General features: G+C 33.5%; 1 protein-coding gene and 1 long non-coding RNA gene across 21 annotated transcripts in view; one reads left to right on the forward strand and one right to left on the reverse strand.

Annotated features, from left to right (window-relative positions):
- The window catches only part of LOC141449341 (chloride channel protein A-like), a 134267-nt gene that overhangs the window by 23887 nt on the left and 93402 nt on the right, over window positions 1-16978 (reverse strand). For 14 of the 20 annotated variants that reach the window (XM_074118658.1, XM_074118662.1, XM_074118669.1 and 11 more), the window contains 6 exons: window positions 11731-11903; window positions 11207-11389; window positions 9332-9544; window positions 6546-6689; window positions 6361-6450; window positions 3335-3415 (listed from right to left, as the gene is read on the reverse strand). In XM_074118658.1, the coding sequence (XP_073974759.1) occupies window positions 3335-3415; window positions 6361-6450; window positions 6546-6689; window positions 9332-9544; window positions 11207-11389; window positions 11731-11903 (884 nt within the window). Of the gene's footprint in view, window positions 1-3334; window positions 3416-6360; window positions 6451-6545; window positions 6690-9331; window positions 9545-10708; window positions 10852-11206; window positions 11390-11730; window positions 11904-16978 lie in introns of those variants that run through there. The other 6 variants (XM_074118660.1, XM_074118671.1, XM_074118672.1 and 3 more) reach the window with 4 other exon arrangements.
- LOC141449347 (uncharacterized) lies at window positions 8104-9478 on the forward strand. Its single transcript, XR_012455470.1, has 4 exons — window positions 8104-8547; window positions 8976-9077; window positions 9232-9256; window positions 9340-9478. It is a non-coding gene; the product is annotated as an uncharacterized lncRNA (long non-coding RNA).

Genomic DNA, 16978 nt, shown 5'->3' on the forward strand with positions numbered 1-16978 from the left:
GGGGAAGTATAGCAATCGTTTCAAATTATCGACACGTGAACCGATTTTTATGAATGAAGTGTCATTCGAATCAAAATTTTTTACAGATTTGCACTTTAAAAGTCTCGGCACCGTGCCTCATAAGGAGGGGAGTTTGCCCCACCCAAATAAGGCCCTTTCTAAAACTATTATTACCAATATTTCTATAACGCTTAGTCCGATTTTGATGAAATTCAGCTCGAATAAGTGGTTAAAGTTCCTCTACGTTGCTGATTCTCTTGCTCCTACTAAGAGGAAGTACTGCAACCGTTTAAATTATCAATGAGTGAACCGATTTAAATCAATGAATTGTTCGATTAAAAAATCTTTGCCTCTTTGCCTTTTAGGGAGAAGTACTGCAATCCTAGTTTATTTTTCTTACTCCTCTTAAAAGGAAGTACTGAAATCGCAGTTTAATTTTGCTATTTACGTACAAATACCTTCCTATGTTATTCAAAACGCTTTCTCAAAAAAATTGTTATTGAGGATGGTTTGGGAGCCGCAACTACAATCATTTTTTAAAAAGATCTCTCCAGTGGTAGTTAACACCTTATCAGGTTATAATGATAGAATTGCTTATTCCAAATTTTAAAAAAATCTGTAAAGCAGATATGTAACTTTGTAAAATAGACAAAAAGGAAAATCTATCCAAAAGGTACAAAAATCTCCTTAACAAAAACTTACAGTTTAAAATGTTAAGTATAAGGGTTGATTAAACGCCAAAAGGTACACAAATCAGCGAGTACCCAACATTTCATTAATACCTCATTAATATTTAAGTAATTCTACTGCATTAATTTTCATTAATAAGTTATTTTTTAGATTTTATTAGATATCACAGACCCTTATGCTGGCCACTTCATTTATATTATTTTTTTGTTATAATTATGATAAATCACATATACGTACATGCATGTTAAAGTAGAAAAAGACAAAGTTAGAGTAGGCTACTGTCTTGAATTCGTCTTACCGAAATATTCGTGAGCACAATTAACACACAGTTAATAACAAGTAGATTATTAAACAATAATTATTCATTTCTCTATTGTAATTTAATTTAGTCCCCTAATTTTACTTATAGTAAAATACTGGAATAATTAGCTGTCCTAAATAAATGCATATCTTATTTACTTTATATTACATATATACAACATTGTGGGAAGAACACCTAGATGGAGAATGTAATTGAAGAAAACTATATTATTTGCGATAAAGCCAGATAATTATTACCTATTATTATAAACGTTTGACTACTTCATAAAATAACAATTACTTTAATCGAAGAATGAACTTAAACCGACGATTTTTATTTAAGAAATAAAAATAAATAAAATAAACAAAATCATTGATGTTTGTTGGTGTAAGCATTTTTTTAAACAAGGTTTTGAATTTTTTAGCCTCATATTTTTATTTTATTTTTTATAACGTTTTTCTTTTTAACCTGTAATTAATAGTTTGATTATTATAAATAACTAGATATTACAGTCAATCTACAGTGCTACTTGAACATATATTTTGTAGACGAAAATGGCCAGCATAAGGGTCTGTGATATCTAATAAAATCTAAAAAATAACTTATTAATGAAAATTAATGCAGTAGAATTACTTAAGTATTAATGAGGTATTAATGAAATGTTGGGTACTCGCTGATTTGTGTACCTTTTGGCGTTTAATCAACCCTTATACTTAACATTTTAAACTGTAAGTTTTTGTTAAGGAGATATCAATGAAGTATTAATGAAATGTTGGGTACTTGCTGATTTGTGTACCTTTTGGCGTTTAATCAACCCTTATACTTAACTTTTTAAACTGTAAGTTTTTGTTAAGGAGATTTTTGTACCTTTTGGACAGATTTTCCTTTTTGTCTATTAGCAAAGTTACATATCTGCTTTACAGATTGGATTTTTTTAAAATTTGGAATAAGCTATTCTATCATTATAACCTGATAAGGTGTTAAATCGGAACCGTAACTACCACTGGAGAGATCTTTTTAAAGAATGGTTATAGTTGCGGTCCCCAAACCATCCTCAATAACAATTTTTTTGAGAAAGCCTTTTTATATAAAATAGGAAGGTATTTGTACGTAAATAGCAAAATTAAACTGCGATTTCAGTACTTCCTTTTAAGAGGAGCAAGAAAAATAAACTGCGATTACAGTACTTCTTTCTAAAAGGCAAAGATTTTGAATCGAACGACAATTCATTGATGTAAATCGGTTCACTCATTGATAATTTTAACGATTGCAGCACTTCCTCTTAGTAGGTGTAAGAGCATGATGGCACTTCACAGCCACGTAGAGGAGCTTTAATCACTTCTTCGTGCTAAATTTTATCAAAATCGGGTTAAGCTTTGTAGAAATATTGGTAATAATAGTTTTAGAAAGGGCCTTATTTGGGTGGGGCAAACTCCCCTCCTTATGAGGCATAGCGTCGAGACTTTTAAAGTACAAATCTGTACAAAATTTCGATTCGATTGACACTCCATTCATGAAAATCGGTTCACGTGTCGATAATTTGAAACGATTGCTATACTTTCCCTTAACAAGTGTAAGAGCAGATCGTCGCTTTATTGTTAGGTAGGGGAGCCCTAACCCTATCATCCTACCAAATTTTATCAAAATAGGGCCAAGATTTACAGAGTAATTAGTAATAATAATTTTGGAGGGGGCCTTACATAAAGGGGGCTAACTCCTCTCCCATTCGATGTACAGGGCCGAGACCCCCAAAAGGCACATCTACATAAAGTTCCGAATCGAATGACACCTCATTCATGAAAATCGGTTCACGCGTTTAGGCGCTACGTTGTTTACAAAAAAGGTAACAACAAGAACAACAAGAAGAACAAGAACAAGAACATTTTTTGAAAAAGCCGTTTTTGCTCATTTTCGGCAACTTTTTTTTCGAAACCTATTAGATCTGGGTGGTTGCAAAAAAATTATAGTTATAAAGGAGAATTTGGAGTAAGATTTAAAGAAAATTTGGGAATTTTATCTTTTATAGAAAAATAGAAAAAAATTGTCAAAGTTGGGTGTTTTTCAACGTTACACTTTTTCGTGCAGTTTTTGATGGTCAACCGTTATACAACTGTCCTACCGGACAGTTTTAATACATCAGTCATTAAAGAAAGCACATGTTCAGTTTCGAAATATTTGGAAAAGTGATGTTTCAGAAATTAACCAATAAATATCAAGAAACTTATCGACTTGTGCGAATATTAGAAGCAATAATACAATTTTAAATCTAAAAGTGAACTTGCTGAAGTAAAGTTCAGATTTCAATGCACAGCCATCACTTAATTAATCACTCGTAATATTTACCTCATTTGATTGATTCACAACCAATAAGTGCCTCATTCCCAATCCGGCCATCAAAGCATACACTGTGGAGAATGACGTCTCCTGCAAATATTACGGAAATTGAATTTCGACTCTTAATTATTACGCTTACTAGTTCTTATATGTAGGTTATAACTAACTATAAAGGAACAATTTGGAGTGAACACTTACACGAACTTTCTTATCACATTTTATCAGAGAAAATGTTGCAAGCCAACCTTAAAGGCCTAAACATCCATTGCATCCAATTTCAAATCAAATCTTTATGCAATTAACTAGAAACTTACAAAAACTAGAAAAATCCGTTTTGACTAGCGGGTAGATGATAATCTCCCGATTCAGAATTTAGATATTTTCTATTCTTAGAAGTCATAAACGCTTGAAAACGTTGATAACATCCAAACGGCACTTTAGGAAACAGCTTAGCCGTTCTGAACAAAACCGCTTACAAAAAAATTCTAAGAAAAATGTTTCATTTGAACATAATAGAATTAATTAATTGCTCACCATCTCTACAATCTAAAATGAAAATGATAGATCAACACATTGTAATGTATAAAATATTTAAACAAAATCATTACAAACGACTTTTAAAAAAAAAACTTAAAAAATGAAAAAAATCTATTCAGATTATAACAAGATATATTTCGAATGTAAATTGTAACTCAGTATACTCGTAGATCGTACATTATATTGAAATGACCTGAGTTAGAAGAAAGCCTGACTGAATTGCGCTTGGCTGAATTCTCAAAATTAAGTTATAAAATTTTTAGTATTGCACTTGGTGTGCCAAGTTCAAAGTAAGAAAACACCTGAAATCGATTCGATAAAGTGGCTCTTCCACTGGGCATTTCTTACTCCAGCGCTTTCCAACGTTTGGTACTTAAAACAAATACACAATGTAAAGTTCATGTGATTTGCCGTTTTGGTGTGACAGGCAAAGAGGCATATGTATTGTATAGAATGCAGTAATATTTGATATAATACAGATGTATTATACATAATAAAGTGCAACAAAATAGAATCGTCTTTCATTTTTGGGTGATTTCTCAAAAATGGAGACAACTATTTATCTAAACTGCAAAAACCACTTTTTAAGCTTAATGGGAATTACCCCCATCAAATGTTATAAAGCCAGTTAAGAAAAGTTTTAATGTGATAAAAATATGTGGCCCAAGCCATCTTTTATAAAGTACTATTTAAGGAAAGGTTCAATATAAGTGACTCCTAAAATTTTTTTATGAAACACCAAGTCTATTAAAGGATGGTTCAATGTGGTGTAAGATTTCTTCTACATCGAAGAGACGGTTGAAAGACATATTTTTTTAACTAATTAAGCAACGAGCTTCAACACTAGCTTAGTAGAGACCTAAACTAATCACACCTTTGAATTTTAGAGAAAAAGTAATCAGGAAATGATATAGCACCTCCTTTAAGAGAAGACAATAATGTTTTCTGGGTAACTACAAATTCAATTTTATGCATCTAAACAATTAGCAAAGTTTTGTTAAAAAAAAAGTAAGTCAAGTTACAATCAAGTAACTAAAAGTAAATAAAAGTGGTCATTAGCAACATTCGGACAATATTTTCTTGTAACGAACTCATCTGTGCATCATCTCTCTAGGAAAGGAAAGTCTAAGTGCAGGCAGCTTGACTCGAACTGAGTACAGTGCCATACTCACTAAATAACCCCTTCTCTGAAATGGAAATGCCTCATTTTCAGACGGGGTTTATTATTTTCAACTACATATCAAATGTCGCGATCAAAGATGGACTCTTAGTATAAGTTTCTCCTAACACAAAAATGAAATCACTCCAAGATCTGCAGCCAAGTCTAACTTTCCTAAGTTTGGTGGTCAACACTCTCAATTAAAGTAGCACCTATTCTGTTTAATACTTTGAGTTAATTATTTTACTAAAGGTAAATCTTGATAGTTAAAAATCCAGTACAATGCTTATAAAAAAAAAGTGGAAAAGAAGAACTAGCAAAGCACTTGAATACTATCTACTGGCAGTTTATAAAACTTGGAAAGAAAAGAATATGTACATGTAACTCCTTATATTACTTTGTAGCTCTGTTACAGATAGAACTAAGCACAGATGTTCGTTTAATAATATGGAATATAGTAGAATATACCAAGGGTAGATAATTGAGGAACTTCACTTTCTTTTTGGTATGAAACTCTCTTGCTAAAGTTAGCCTAAAGTAACTGGCACTATCATGCTACCTAGCGGCGGTTTATAAAATGAAGACCTTTAATATTCTTCATATCAGCATTCTCCATTAATTAAAACAAAAAATTGATTGTTAAACCTAAAAACAATGATTACTGATTTTTTTTTTTTGTATCTACGTGCAGTCTAATAACCTTCTAATTTATTTTTCATTCATTTCGGACCAACCATGGGTTAATCATTTTGGTATAAAGACTTGCATTAACATTATTAGAAAGTTATAAGATGACTTGGTCAAAATTCTATGATATTTCTGTTACAGACGAGCCGTCGGCCAACTCCATAGTTCTATTCCAATCTAAACTACCTCTACATACCACAAAGTATAAGTTTTTAACTTTTGTAGATCCAACTTAGAAAGATTTTATCTCGCATTTTCTGCTAAAAAATATGAACTATTCTAAGTTTATAAATTTCGTCATTTACTTCGCCTAAATTTTAACTTCGAAGACATCTTCCAGGGATCGGAAGGATTTTGGGATAAGCAGCTACTTTTTCCGAAACGGTTCCTTATATAGAGGAGGCAATGAAGAGGGAACAGCTTTGGAGGGCCTTCCCAGGTTGAATTTTCCGCGGGGTTTAGAAGAGAACAAGATAGAAGTGTTGTAGGTGGAAGGGATACATCCTCAATAGGAGAGGCTTTCACAATCTTTTAATAATCGGCAGTTCACGAGTTTGCTCCTTAAAAACCTCAGTATGCTTTTAACTTTTCTTTTTATATTCAACTTAGTCGCGCTTCTGCGAAGCTTAAATGAAATCATGCTAGAGATTACCATTTGAACAAACATTGGAGATGGATTCATAAATCGGCCCAGATCAACTGTTTTCTTTTCTTCTCCTTTTACAAATCTAATATCTCCTAACTAAAACATGCCAGAATTAAACATAACTTTTAAGATTACGATAATTAGAAAAGTGTTTATAGAAACATAATTTCAAATGAATAAGGAGTTTTAACCTCGAGATTCGTGTCGAATTGATTTCTTAGAATATTCAAAGTTCCATGAAAAGACTCCTTTCCATATAATTTATTTTTCAAAATTATTAACAATTTGCTCCTTAACACTAATCCCAATAACTGTCCGTAAGAGTCAATTCCTTCCTAAACAAAAAATAAATAAATAAATAAAAAATCATAAGTGAGTAATAAAATTATTATACTCCAGAACATGGGCATCCCTGCTTGCACTCTATGGGAGACACAGCTAAGTGATAACCGGGAAAACACAGACAAAGTAAAGAAATAGTAGTATTCATAAATAAATAACTGGCAATAATTATTGAAAAAAAGTCCTTAGGTGCACGGAAACATTTCAAGTATTGATTATTTCAATCAGTTGAAATCATAAACAACATTATTATGTTTATTCAAATTGTTAATCCGTTTAACCGGTCCTCTGCTTGGTGATCTAATGTGATTTTCCGCAGTCTCCTTAAAGAGCTCTCCACTTCATTTATTAGTAGAAAAATAGGGTCTCAACGTAGGTTTTTGACGATCAACCCTTTTACAAATGTCCTACCGGACAGTTTTAATTAACCCAGATTAATTATTACCTATTATTAATAACGCTTCACTTCTACATAATGTAACAATCACTTTAATCGAAGAATGAACTTAAACCGAAGATTTCATTTAAAAAATAAAAGTAAATAAATTAAAAAAATAAAATCATTGTTGTTGGTGTAAGCATTTTTTAAAAAGGTTTATGAATTTTTTATTCATATTTTTTATTTTTTATAACGTATTTATTTTTACTTGTGATTAATAGTTTGATTATTATAGATTATTAGATAAATGGGAAAATTCAACTGCGATTGCACCACTTCCTTTTAAGACGAGTAAGAAAAATTAATCTGTGTTTGCAGTACTTCTCCCTAAAAGGTAAAGGTAAACTTCAAATACGCACGATGGCAATAATTATCTTTAATAGCTGTAAGAGTAGGATGGTACTTTTTATGTGACGCACTAAAACTCAAACCAATTCTTCCTCGAATTTTATCAAAATTCGTCGAAGGTGATTGATTATTAAAAGGGGCCTTACTTAAGTGAGGCAAACTCGTTTCTAATGTTGTAGATGTCGAGATCCATAAAAGCTATATCCACATAAAATTTCGAATCGAATGTCAATTTAATGACGTAAATCTATTCACGCGTCGATAATTTGAACGATTGCAGTACTTCCTATTAGTAGTACTATTTTTTTTTTTTTTTTTTTTGCGCATCAACAGCTGAGGTCATTAGCGCCAGTAGTACTATTAGTACTAGTAGTAGTATTAGTAGTGTAAGAGCAGATGGCACTTTAAAGTCACGTAGGGGAGCTTTAACCACTTCTTCTTGCTAAATTTTATCAAAATCGGACTAAGATTTACAGAGTTATTAGTAATAATAATTTTGGAGGGGGCCACACATACATGATGCTAACTCCTCTCCCATTCAATGTGCAGCTCGAGACCCCCAAGAGGCACATCTGCATAAAATTACGAATCGAATGACACCTCATACCTACCCACTCAAATAAAACAGTCGAATATTTTGAAAAGCTTTTGAGAGATTCAAAAAAAGAAAAACTAAGTTTTGAAAAATATGTTACGGTCCAAGAAAAATACTTATTAGCGTCCTATGAAGCATCATTTTTAATTTTACAATTGGTGAGGAACTTCTAAAGCCCATAGTATTTATAGTTACTAAGTTGGTACATGGAAAAAAGTGTGCAGATCTGCAGATGAACTGCGTAAAATTCCATAATCAAGTGATATAGTTTGTAAAAGGATTACAAAAATTGCTGAGAACCTGTTTCAACAATTAATGGAAAGAATTAAACAAAACACAAAATTTGCCATACAGCTTGATGAGTCAACAGACATTCAAGATTCAGTTCAATTGTCAGCATTCGTAGCCTAACCATTGTGTGTTTGTTAGGTTATAAACGGGTCGGCAAGAAATTATTACTTTAAAAAAGGTTTGTTTTTTTTAGCACCAAATATTTATTGAGCAGCTCTTGTGACAGGGTAGTATCTTCTCTGTGAAAACATTGTAATCATTTGTGCCATTTTCTACTTTTATAAAATTAGAATTGTCATGTAAAATCGAGAGATAAGTTTAGTGAAAAAATGAGAACTTTTAAGATTGTCCTCCTTATAATAATATAGACTCCACTGTACATCACTCTTACAACATATTCACTATAAATGCACTGTGGGATGTTTAGGAAAGTCGCAACTGAAGCTTTGGGATTGTACATTATTTTAATTAATACAAAAAACTATGCTTCTGTCCGTGATTAAGTTAAGATGTTATTAATATTATTATGTTAAACTAGTGTAAATATACATAAAAATTTAAGACGTATCTATTTCTGAGGTTATTGGCACCTGAAACCTTTTTCAGAGCCGGCCTCTGGACAGTGTTTAGTGATGGGCAATTCATCACTCCGACAGTGAGGCATCAGAAGGTTCTAGGGAAGAAAAATCTAACGGCCGGCAGCTGGAGGTAAATTTTGGTTGAATGCTGTTTGATTTATGTGTAAATAATTAACAATAATAAAGCCTTTATCAATCATTACTTGATTACTCAGCGGACAAAGAGCTCCAAGAGAATGCCAATTAAGTAATTTATATAACTTAAATATTTGTTCGTTTTTCAGAAAAACGTACTTCAGTTTTAATTCTGTAAGTCTTTTTGAATATTCAAATTCTTGAAATATTATTTGTATTATTACTTAATCAGAATTTAATTTCATTTACCTCTTCAGAATTGAAGTCTGGATCAACCACAGGAAATCCATTATGTTTGGTATTTTTTAAAACATGCACAATAGCTCCAACAGTTGTAACTTGTGGTAAAGCTACTACGTTTTTATTCATTATATTTCGTACTTGAATCCAAGAACAGTTTGGTGGAACCTTTCTTTCTAAAAATGGCATTCCTTTCATCAGACATTCAGAATGATAGATGGGCTGTAAACGTTTTAAAATTATAAATAAAAAATGTGGAGTAAAGCAGTTTATGTGGACCAGAATTAGACAGACAAAAATAATCTAACTTCTTCTCTACCATCAATATACTTTTTCGCTCTCCAAGGCTTTCTGAAAAAAGAACTTAAAAAAGTACCTAGCCGTATTAGCAATTACTGTTGGTTCCTCTTTTCACGTTAACTCTGATTAGTTTCATACTTATTCATTGTTGGTATTTATATGTGCACGAACTGTTAGTAAATATGTTTACGTTTCCTTATAAAAATGCAAGGTAGAGCACTGAGTCCCATTATGAATCAACGCTTGTCCGAAGATTTTACTTTGGTTCTTCTAGGCTGGAGGTGGTTTCCTACTTTAATTATTTGGGTGTTACATTTTCTAGATCTTTACTTTTTTAAGAAGCTAAAGATGAAGCGGTTAGGAAGGCCAACTCTGCAATGGTTTAATATTTTTTATAAAAATAATTTAAAATCTTGGGAATCAAAAATGTATCTTTTTAATTCAATAATTAGAAATGCTTTGTTGTATGGTGCCCCTATATGGCGCCTTAGATATCTAGAGGATTTGGACGCTGTACAATGCAGATTTATTAAAAGGACCTTGAATGTTAACCAAAGTACTCCTCATTTCCTCAATAGAAACTGGTGATGTCAATTTAAGCCTGTTTGTTTTGAAATTAACGTTAAATTGGTTGTTAAAAATAGAAAAAATGGACAGATCCAGGTATCCGAAAATCTGTTTTACAACATTGGTGAACCTTCACCTTGAAAGGATGAATCATGAATTCAACTGGTACTCACAATTACGAACTTTAATCAATAAATTCATTCCATCCTTTGTGTGGCCAAATAATTTTTGTAAATCTGATCTAGTCTGTATCGTTGATAGATATAGGACTTATTTATTTAATGAAGATCTTCTCAGAGCAAGGAATTCTAATTATAGTAGACAGTTGCATGCAATAATTCCTAACGAAATAGTGTGTCAACCTTATCTCCTGTAGGATATTCCTCTAAAATATAAACACCTATTTGCTCAGCTGAGATTAAATGGCAAACATTTTTCAAAATTTACTATATACAATGTAAGTTTTAAAATTAGTGGTGAAAATGTTTGTGCAACAAAGAGGAAGAAGATGGCACTCACGTGATGGCCGTTTGCCCTGTATTTTCAGAGGCAAGAGGACACTTTTATAGGGAAGTTTTTGATGGCCAGCTTAGCATGGAGAGAGTCGTTACGAATCAGAACCAAAAAAGCCTTATCCTGCCGTACAAATATATGAATTTTTCCTTAAAAATAGAGAGATTACTATTATTATTTTCTTTTTCTTAAACTAGTATTTTTTAGCAGGATTTGTTTTTTTTTAGTAGTGCATTCATTATTAGTAGTTGTATGTTTTTGTTTTTAAAAATATAATTTTAAAAAATATGGTTATTGTAAGATGTATTATTTTTATTTTATTTTTTCTTCTTTCTTGGTTTTTATATTAAGCATTTTATTTCTTAAAGAAAGATTTTCAGTTATTCTTTATATGTTTAAGTTAAAAGTGTACTTTTATTTTATGTTATTGTTTGTCAACACAATTCCATTGTAACGACTTATTGTCTTATACAATAAATAAATAAATATTATTTTTGTACTTACATGTGTAAACATATCACCAACAATTTTGGTAGTAATAACGACAATAAATACTGGCAAGCCAACTGACGTTTGTCCACTAGACTCAAGCAGAATTATACCTATACTAAAACAGATTCTAGTTGTCCCGCCTATATGGGCTCCTGCTGCCAAAAAAGCGTACATCTGTGGACGACACCAGGCTTTCTAAAAAAAAATAAATAAATAATATTTCACAATCATCAATGTCCCATTAAAAAACTTGACTCCACAGTCTAACAAGAAACAGTTCTATTTTAGGCAGCAGATTTTTACTGAGAAGGTGGGTGTATCGTATATGTAATGGTTCTCATCGCCGTCTTCACAACCAGGTCCGTGCTAACTTAATCCCCAACGTTAATCTGGGAAAATATCTTTTGTGACACTCGGGAAAAGAAACATGAAGGGCACAATAAGGGCATACGTGCAATAAATTGCCTAAAGCGGCAAGTCAAGCTTATAATATAGCCAATTATTAAAAACTAAAAGTTCATAAAAAAAAAACTAACCGTTTGTGGGGCCAATATCAGTAGTGATTCCGCTAAGAGACGCCCCCAAATTGCTCCAGTAACCATACTGGGAATGAAAATTCCACCGGAAATGCTTGCTCCCATAAGAGCAGCAGATAGTGTGAAGTAATATATCAATAACACTATAAGAGCCTTCATTCCGAATGTTGCCTCTGAAATATAATTAAATATTACAATTCTATTTTATTGATACTATTTTTTGGCTGACGACTTCTTCAGTTTTTAGAAAAGCCAGTGCTTTAGAATTAAAAAACTGATTAATTGGACAAAGGGTATTTTTATTTGAAATCAAAATTACAAAATTAAAACTGAGTTAATTATAATGTAATTACAATAATGTATAATGCTCAAACGTTATCTGTTTCATACTCTCCTTAATAATGAACTAACTGGTAAGATTGGACATGAACTAAGCACGCTTTGAGAGTTTTTAAAATGAACTTAAAAGGACGCGAATTGTGAATCTAGGGCAGAAGTAAGTACATTCTCGTCGGTCCGAGCTTTGAGAGGCCTAGGAACCAATTTTCCAGTAAAGAATTATTCTAAGAATAATTTGTGCTTAGTATATACTTGAAATAGATGAAATCTTAGGTATCATTTTTGGATGATTTTTTAGTGATGGGGAAAAGAAGTTATGCCAATTTTTGAGATAAATTTTTACTTAAGGCAAAATTTATTAAAATTGTGCAAAAATTAAAAAAAAAAAAATAATACAGAAAAACTTGAAATTCTTTTTGATTGCGTGCTCAATACCTCGTATTGCCACCGTGAGCTTGAACAACATCATGCATACGTTGTTCATTATGCAGGCTCATTATTAGGCGCCTGATGATTTTTAGTGGAATTCCTTCCCATTCTTCTCTTAGGACTTTTTCCAGCTTTGGTAATGTCTGTGGCGGGTCAGGACGATGGCGAATGTTTTTTCCCAATCTTAACTGTTCAATCGGATTCAAATTCGGGCTACAAGCTGCCCAGCCGAGAGTCAGAATGTTATTGGCATTTATGAATTCACGTACTCACATTTGCAGTATGAGGGCGGGCTGCATCATGCACGAAAATGAAGTGATCTCCACCAGTAAGTGCTCTACCGCAGACGTGGATTCGTAACACTTCATTGATGTACCGCTGAGCTGTCAAACTTCCATTCGCGTACACAACCAAGTCACTTTTGTCGGTGAAAGAAATTCCTGTCCAAACCAAAATTGATCCGCCTCCAATAGGTGACGTTGGTTGTATTGTAAAAGGGAGAAAACATTTGTTTCTTCGTCTCCAGTCTCTCATTCGCCCATCATTTCTGTTCAGCGTAAATTTGCACTTATCAGAGAAGAAAACTTTCCTCCATTGCCCGACGTGTCAATTGCGATAGTCTCTGGCTAATAGATGTCAGGCGATTTTGTGTCTTCTGGTCAACCGTGGCACTTTTATCGGGTACCTGGAACGCAGGCCACCTTTCCTCAACCGCTTGAGCAGAAATCACGGTTCCTGTGGCACGACTGAGGTCACTTTGAATAGCAGGTGAAGTGGTTTGGCGAATTCTGAGGGCTTGAATCGGTCCTCACTTAATGATGTGGATCTTGGCCGGCCTTGACGTGGTCGTCTCGTGAATCCTCCTGTCTCCTGGTATCTCCCCCTGTATCGCTGGATTACAGAATGACTCACTCCCAATCGCCGGCCTTCCTCAATTAATGTTACAGCCCTACAATGTCAAATTCAGAAAGATGCCGCCTTAAACCTTGCAGGAGATCCATAAGACATAAAACAATAGCAAACACCAGTAAAACCTGCACGACTCAACGTTAAAGACTGATAGAGTAGAAATAGCCCCATATCGATCAATATGAACAAAGTTCAAGATAACAAGGAGAAAAATGGTCAAAGAAATCAACAGCCTCTTGAGACAGATCTGAGGGTTTATCTTAATTCTACCCACAAATATATCCCCTGAAAACATGTTCCAAACTGTACTCATTTTCTTGGAAGAACGACAATACAAAGTGGCCCTTTAATTTTTTAGGTGTGTGTAAATAAATGTTGGAGACGTGCGTTAAACTGAAATGATAATTTAGGGTGATTTAATTTTTACTCTGGTAAGCTGGTCAGGTTTTAGCATACTCTGGTAAGAGAAAGAATTTTGTTGAGAGGTGGTAAGTGAGCACTGAGACCTATTGTTTCCTCCGCCAGCCGAGTCCCTTCAGCATCCCCTCCGGTCTCGTATGCCTGGGAAATCTTAGGATCTGATAAAGTTCCACTGAAGGTATCTCTCCTCCCGCACATGGTACTTTCCTAGGTGTATCTTAAAGAGAGTACCTTTATTGGAGCTTCCACCTACCCCAAAAGTCTGCAAGTACTAATACGTTCCAGCAGACAACTTATTTAGGTCCGCTCTGAGTCGACAATGCCAGTGACGATTACTATCAGTTTGAGGAATTTATCTTTATTCAACCCAACGCGTGCCTTTGTTTTGTTGTACTTACATCCATCCATCCGTATAGTAAATGGTCTAAACCAGCGTTTCCATACCTTTCTTTTGGCTCTCGCGTACCACTCGGTAGTACATCATAGTAAATTGGACCACTTCTTAAAAATGATTGTATTTCGTGAAATTTGTTATTCCGAGTGCATTATTTTATTATTATTATCTTTATTGGTGTAGAGATACAATGTATCTGTTACAAAGGAGTTCAAGTTCATGTTCACTTTACAAACTTTGTAAAGTGTAAGGTCTTAGTTTTAATTTTTTTTTAAATAATCAAAAATTGCGAACATAATTTTCTTTTCAAAATTATTATTAATTAATTTAAAAGTTCTTCTTAAGGATTATTATATTTGTTGATATGGAGTGGGGTTCTAAAATTTTCATAGACGGGGCTGCTGATAAACAATTAATGTTTCCGGCTCGTTCTTATTACACATTAAACAATGATCTTTGGGTTTGATTGTTTAAATTACATTATTGATTTTAAATTTAATAAAATAATGGCCACCCAATCTTATTTCAGAATGAATTCTTATAACTTGAAAAGAAATGAATTTATCTAAATATTGTTGACTCAACATTTTGTAATGAATTTTGAGGATTCCCAAATATATTAAATATAATGTTTGTTTTGTGTTACTTTTCATAAAAACAACAGTACTTTATAAAAGATCCTTTATTTAACCACCTCAGCCATGTGCTCACACACAGAACCTCCTTTACTGTTACTCGCCACTGCCAACACCCCCTTTTGTTTACAATTAATTTAGTTTTAATGAAACTACTACAAAATAGAATATGTTAGAACTAAAGTTTGAACTTTCGTTAAAACATACAATAATAATAACAACAATAAGGAACTTAACTTTCTTAAATTTTTTCATTTTCCTACACTCATTTTTTCTTTCATTTCTACCTTTAAACTTCCTGAATCAACCTTTTGGGTTTGATCACCACCCTTCCAAATCTAGTGATGATCTTCCCCCCCTGAACTCCTGAAATTTGTGATCCATTCTTCTGACCCGATAATGGTTCCGCTGAGTGTTGCTTTTCTTCTGGACTCCCTGATTCCGCTGTTTGTGCCATAGGCACAGTCTGCTCTGTCATTCCTACTCTACTCCTCATATCGTCATGCCATCTCTCCATCTTTCCTCCATCCTCTTTAATGTGGACTCTGTTTCTTCTGTACATGTGTCCATCAACTTTTATCATATACAACCTTTTATCAATTTTTGCCTTGATTATTCCAGATTTCCATATTACACTTTTGACTCCCGGATTTATTAATATCTTTACTTTCTGGCCTATTTTCAACGTTCCCAAATCTCTTGCCTTTTTGTCGTATTCATTTTTGTACTTGTGTTTTTTAATATCTATTTCCTTTCTAGCCTTTGTCAGATGAACTTTCGTTTGAAGAGATTTGTCTGTTCCTGGTACCATAGTTCTAATGTGGCGACCAAACATTCTTTGAGCTGGACTTGTTGTCATCCTTATAGTTGGGGTACTTCTCCAAGTGAGCAGTGCTGCCTCCAAATCGCCTCCTTCTTCTCTGATTTTTAACAGTTTCTTTGTCTGTTTTACTGCTGCCTCTGCTCTGCCGTTCGACTGATGATGGTATGGTGAAGAAATTTTCATGTCAAATCCCCACTTTTGTGAGAATGAAACAAATTCTTTGGAGCAAAAATTTGTTCCCCCGTCACTAAACAGAACTTTTGGTACCCCATACCTTGCAAATATCTTCTTCAGCCATTCAATAGTACTTGATGTACTTGTATCCTTTATTCTTCCAAATTCGAAGAATCCCGAAAAATAGTCCACACATACAATGTACACCAATCCTTTGAACCAAAATATATCCACCGCCACATCCTCCCAAGGATATGTTGGGGTTTTCCTTAATATAAGAGTCTCTTTTTGGTTTCTTTTATCATCAAGATTTCTGCAGATCACACACTGTCTCACTTTTTTTTCAATATCTTGGTTCATTTTGAACCAGAAGATTCTAGTCCTTGCATATCTTATGCATGATTCCACCCCCTGATGTCCGCAATGAATTTTCTCCATCAGTTCATCTCTCATTCCTGCCGGAACATATATTTTCTGACCTTTTAATATTATTCGATCCGCTATTGTTAGTTCATCTCTAATTTTCCACCAGTCTCGCACTTCCTCAGGTACTAATTTTATATCGTGTGGCCAACCATTTAATATATATGATTTTACCATGTCTATTCCAGCTTCCTTTTCCAGGTTTTCTATTATTTCTTTTAGTGTTTTCAAGCGCATTCCTGTCTGCCCAAAAACATCTGTTTCTGACACTATTTTTGCGATCACTAACTCTTCATCAGGCATTTCATCTAACGGCAATCGAGACAATGCGTCTGCAATGCTCACTTCAGCACCTTTTTTAAAATTTATGACTAAATCAAACCCTATTAGCTCCAGAAGCATCCGTTGAATCCTTTTTGGTGCTTCACTCATACTCTTTTTAAATATCGTTTCCAACGGCTTGTGGTCTGATTCCACTTGAATCTTCTTCCCAAATATATATTTTTCGAACCGCTTTACCCCAAATAAAATTGCTAAGGTCTCCTTCTCAATTTGTGCGTATTTCTTTTCTGCCTTGGTCAATGTTCTAGAGGCATACTCGACCGGCAGCCCATCCTGTAACAGCAGTGCTCCTAAACCATAACTGCTTGCATCCACTTGAAGAAAAATTTCTTTGTTTTCATCAAAATATTTTAAAATTGG

This window comes from Rhodnius prolixus, unplaced genomic scaffold (genome assembly GCF_049639745.1).
Source record: "Rhodnius prolixus isolate KJV_2025 unplaced genomic scaffold, Rpr scaffold_2, whole genome shotgun sequence".
Taxonomy (NCBI): domain Eukaryota; kingdom Metazoa; phylum Arthropoda; class Insecta; order Hemiptera; family Reduviidae; genus Rhodnius; species Rhodnius prolixus.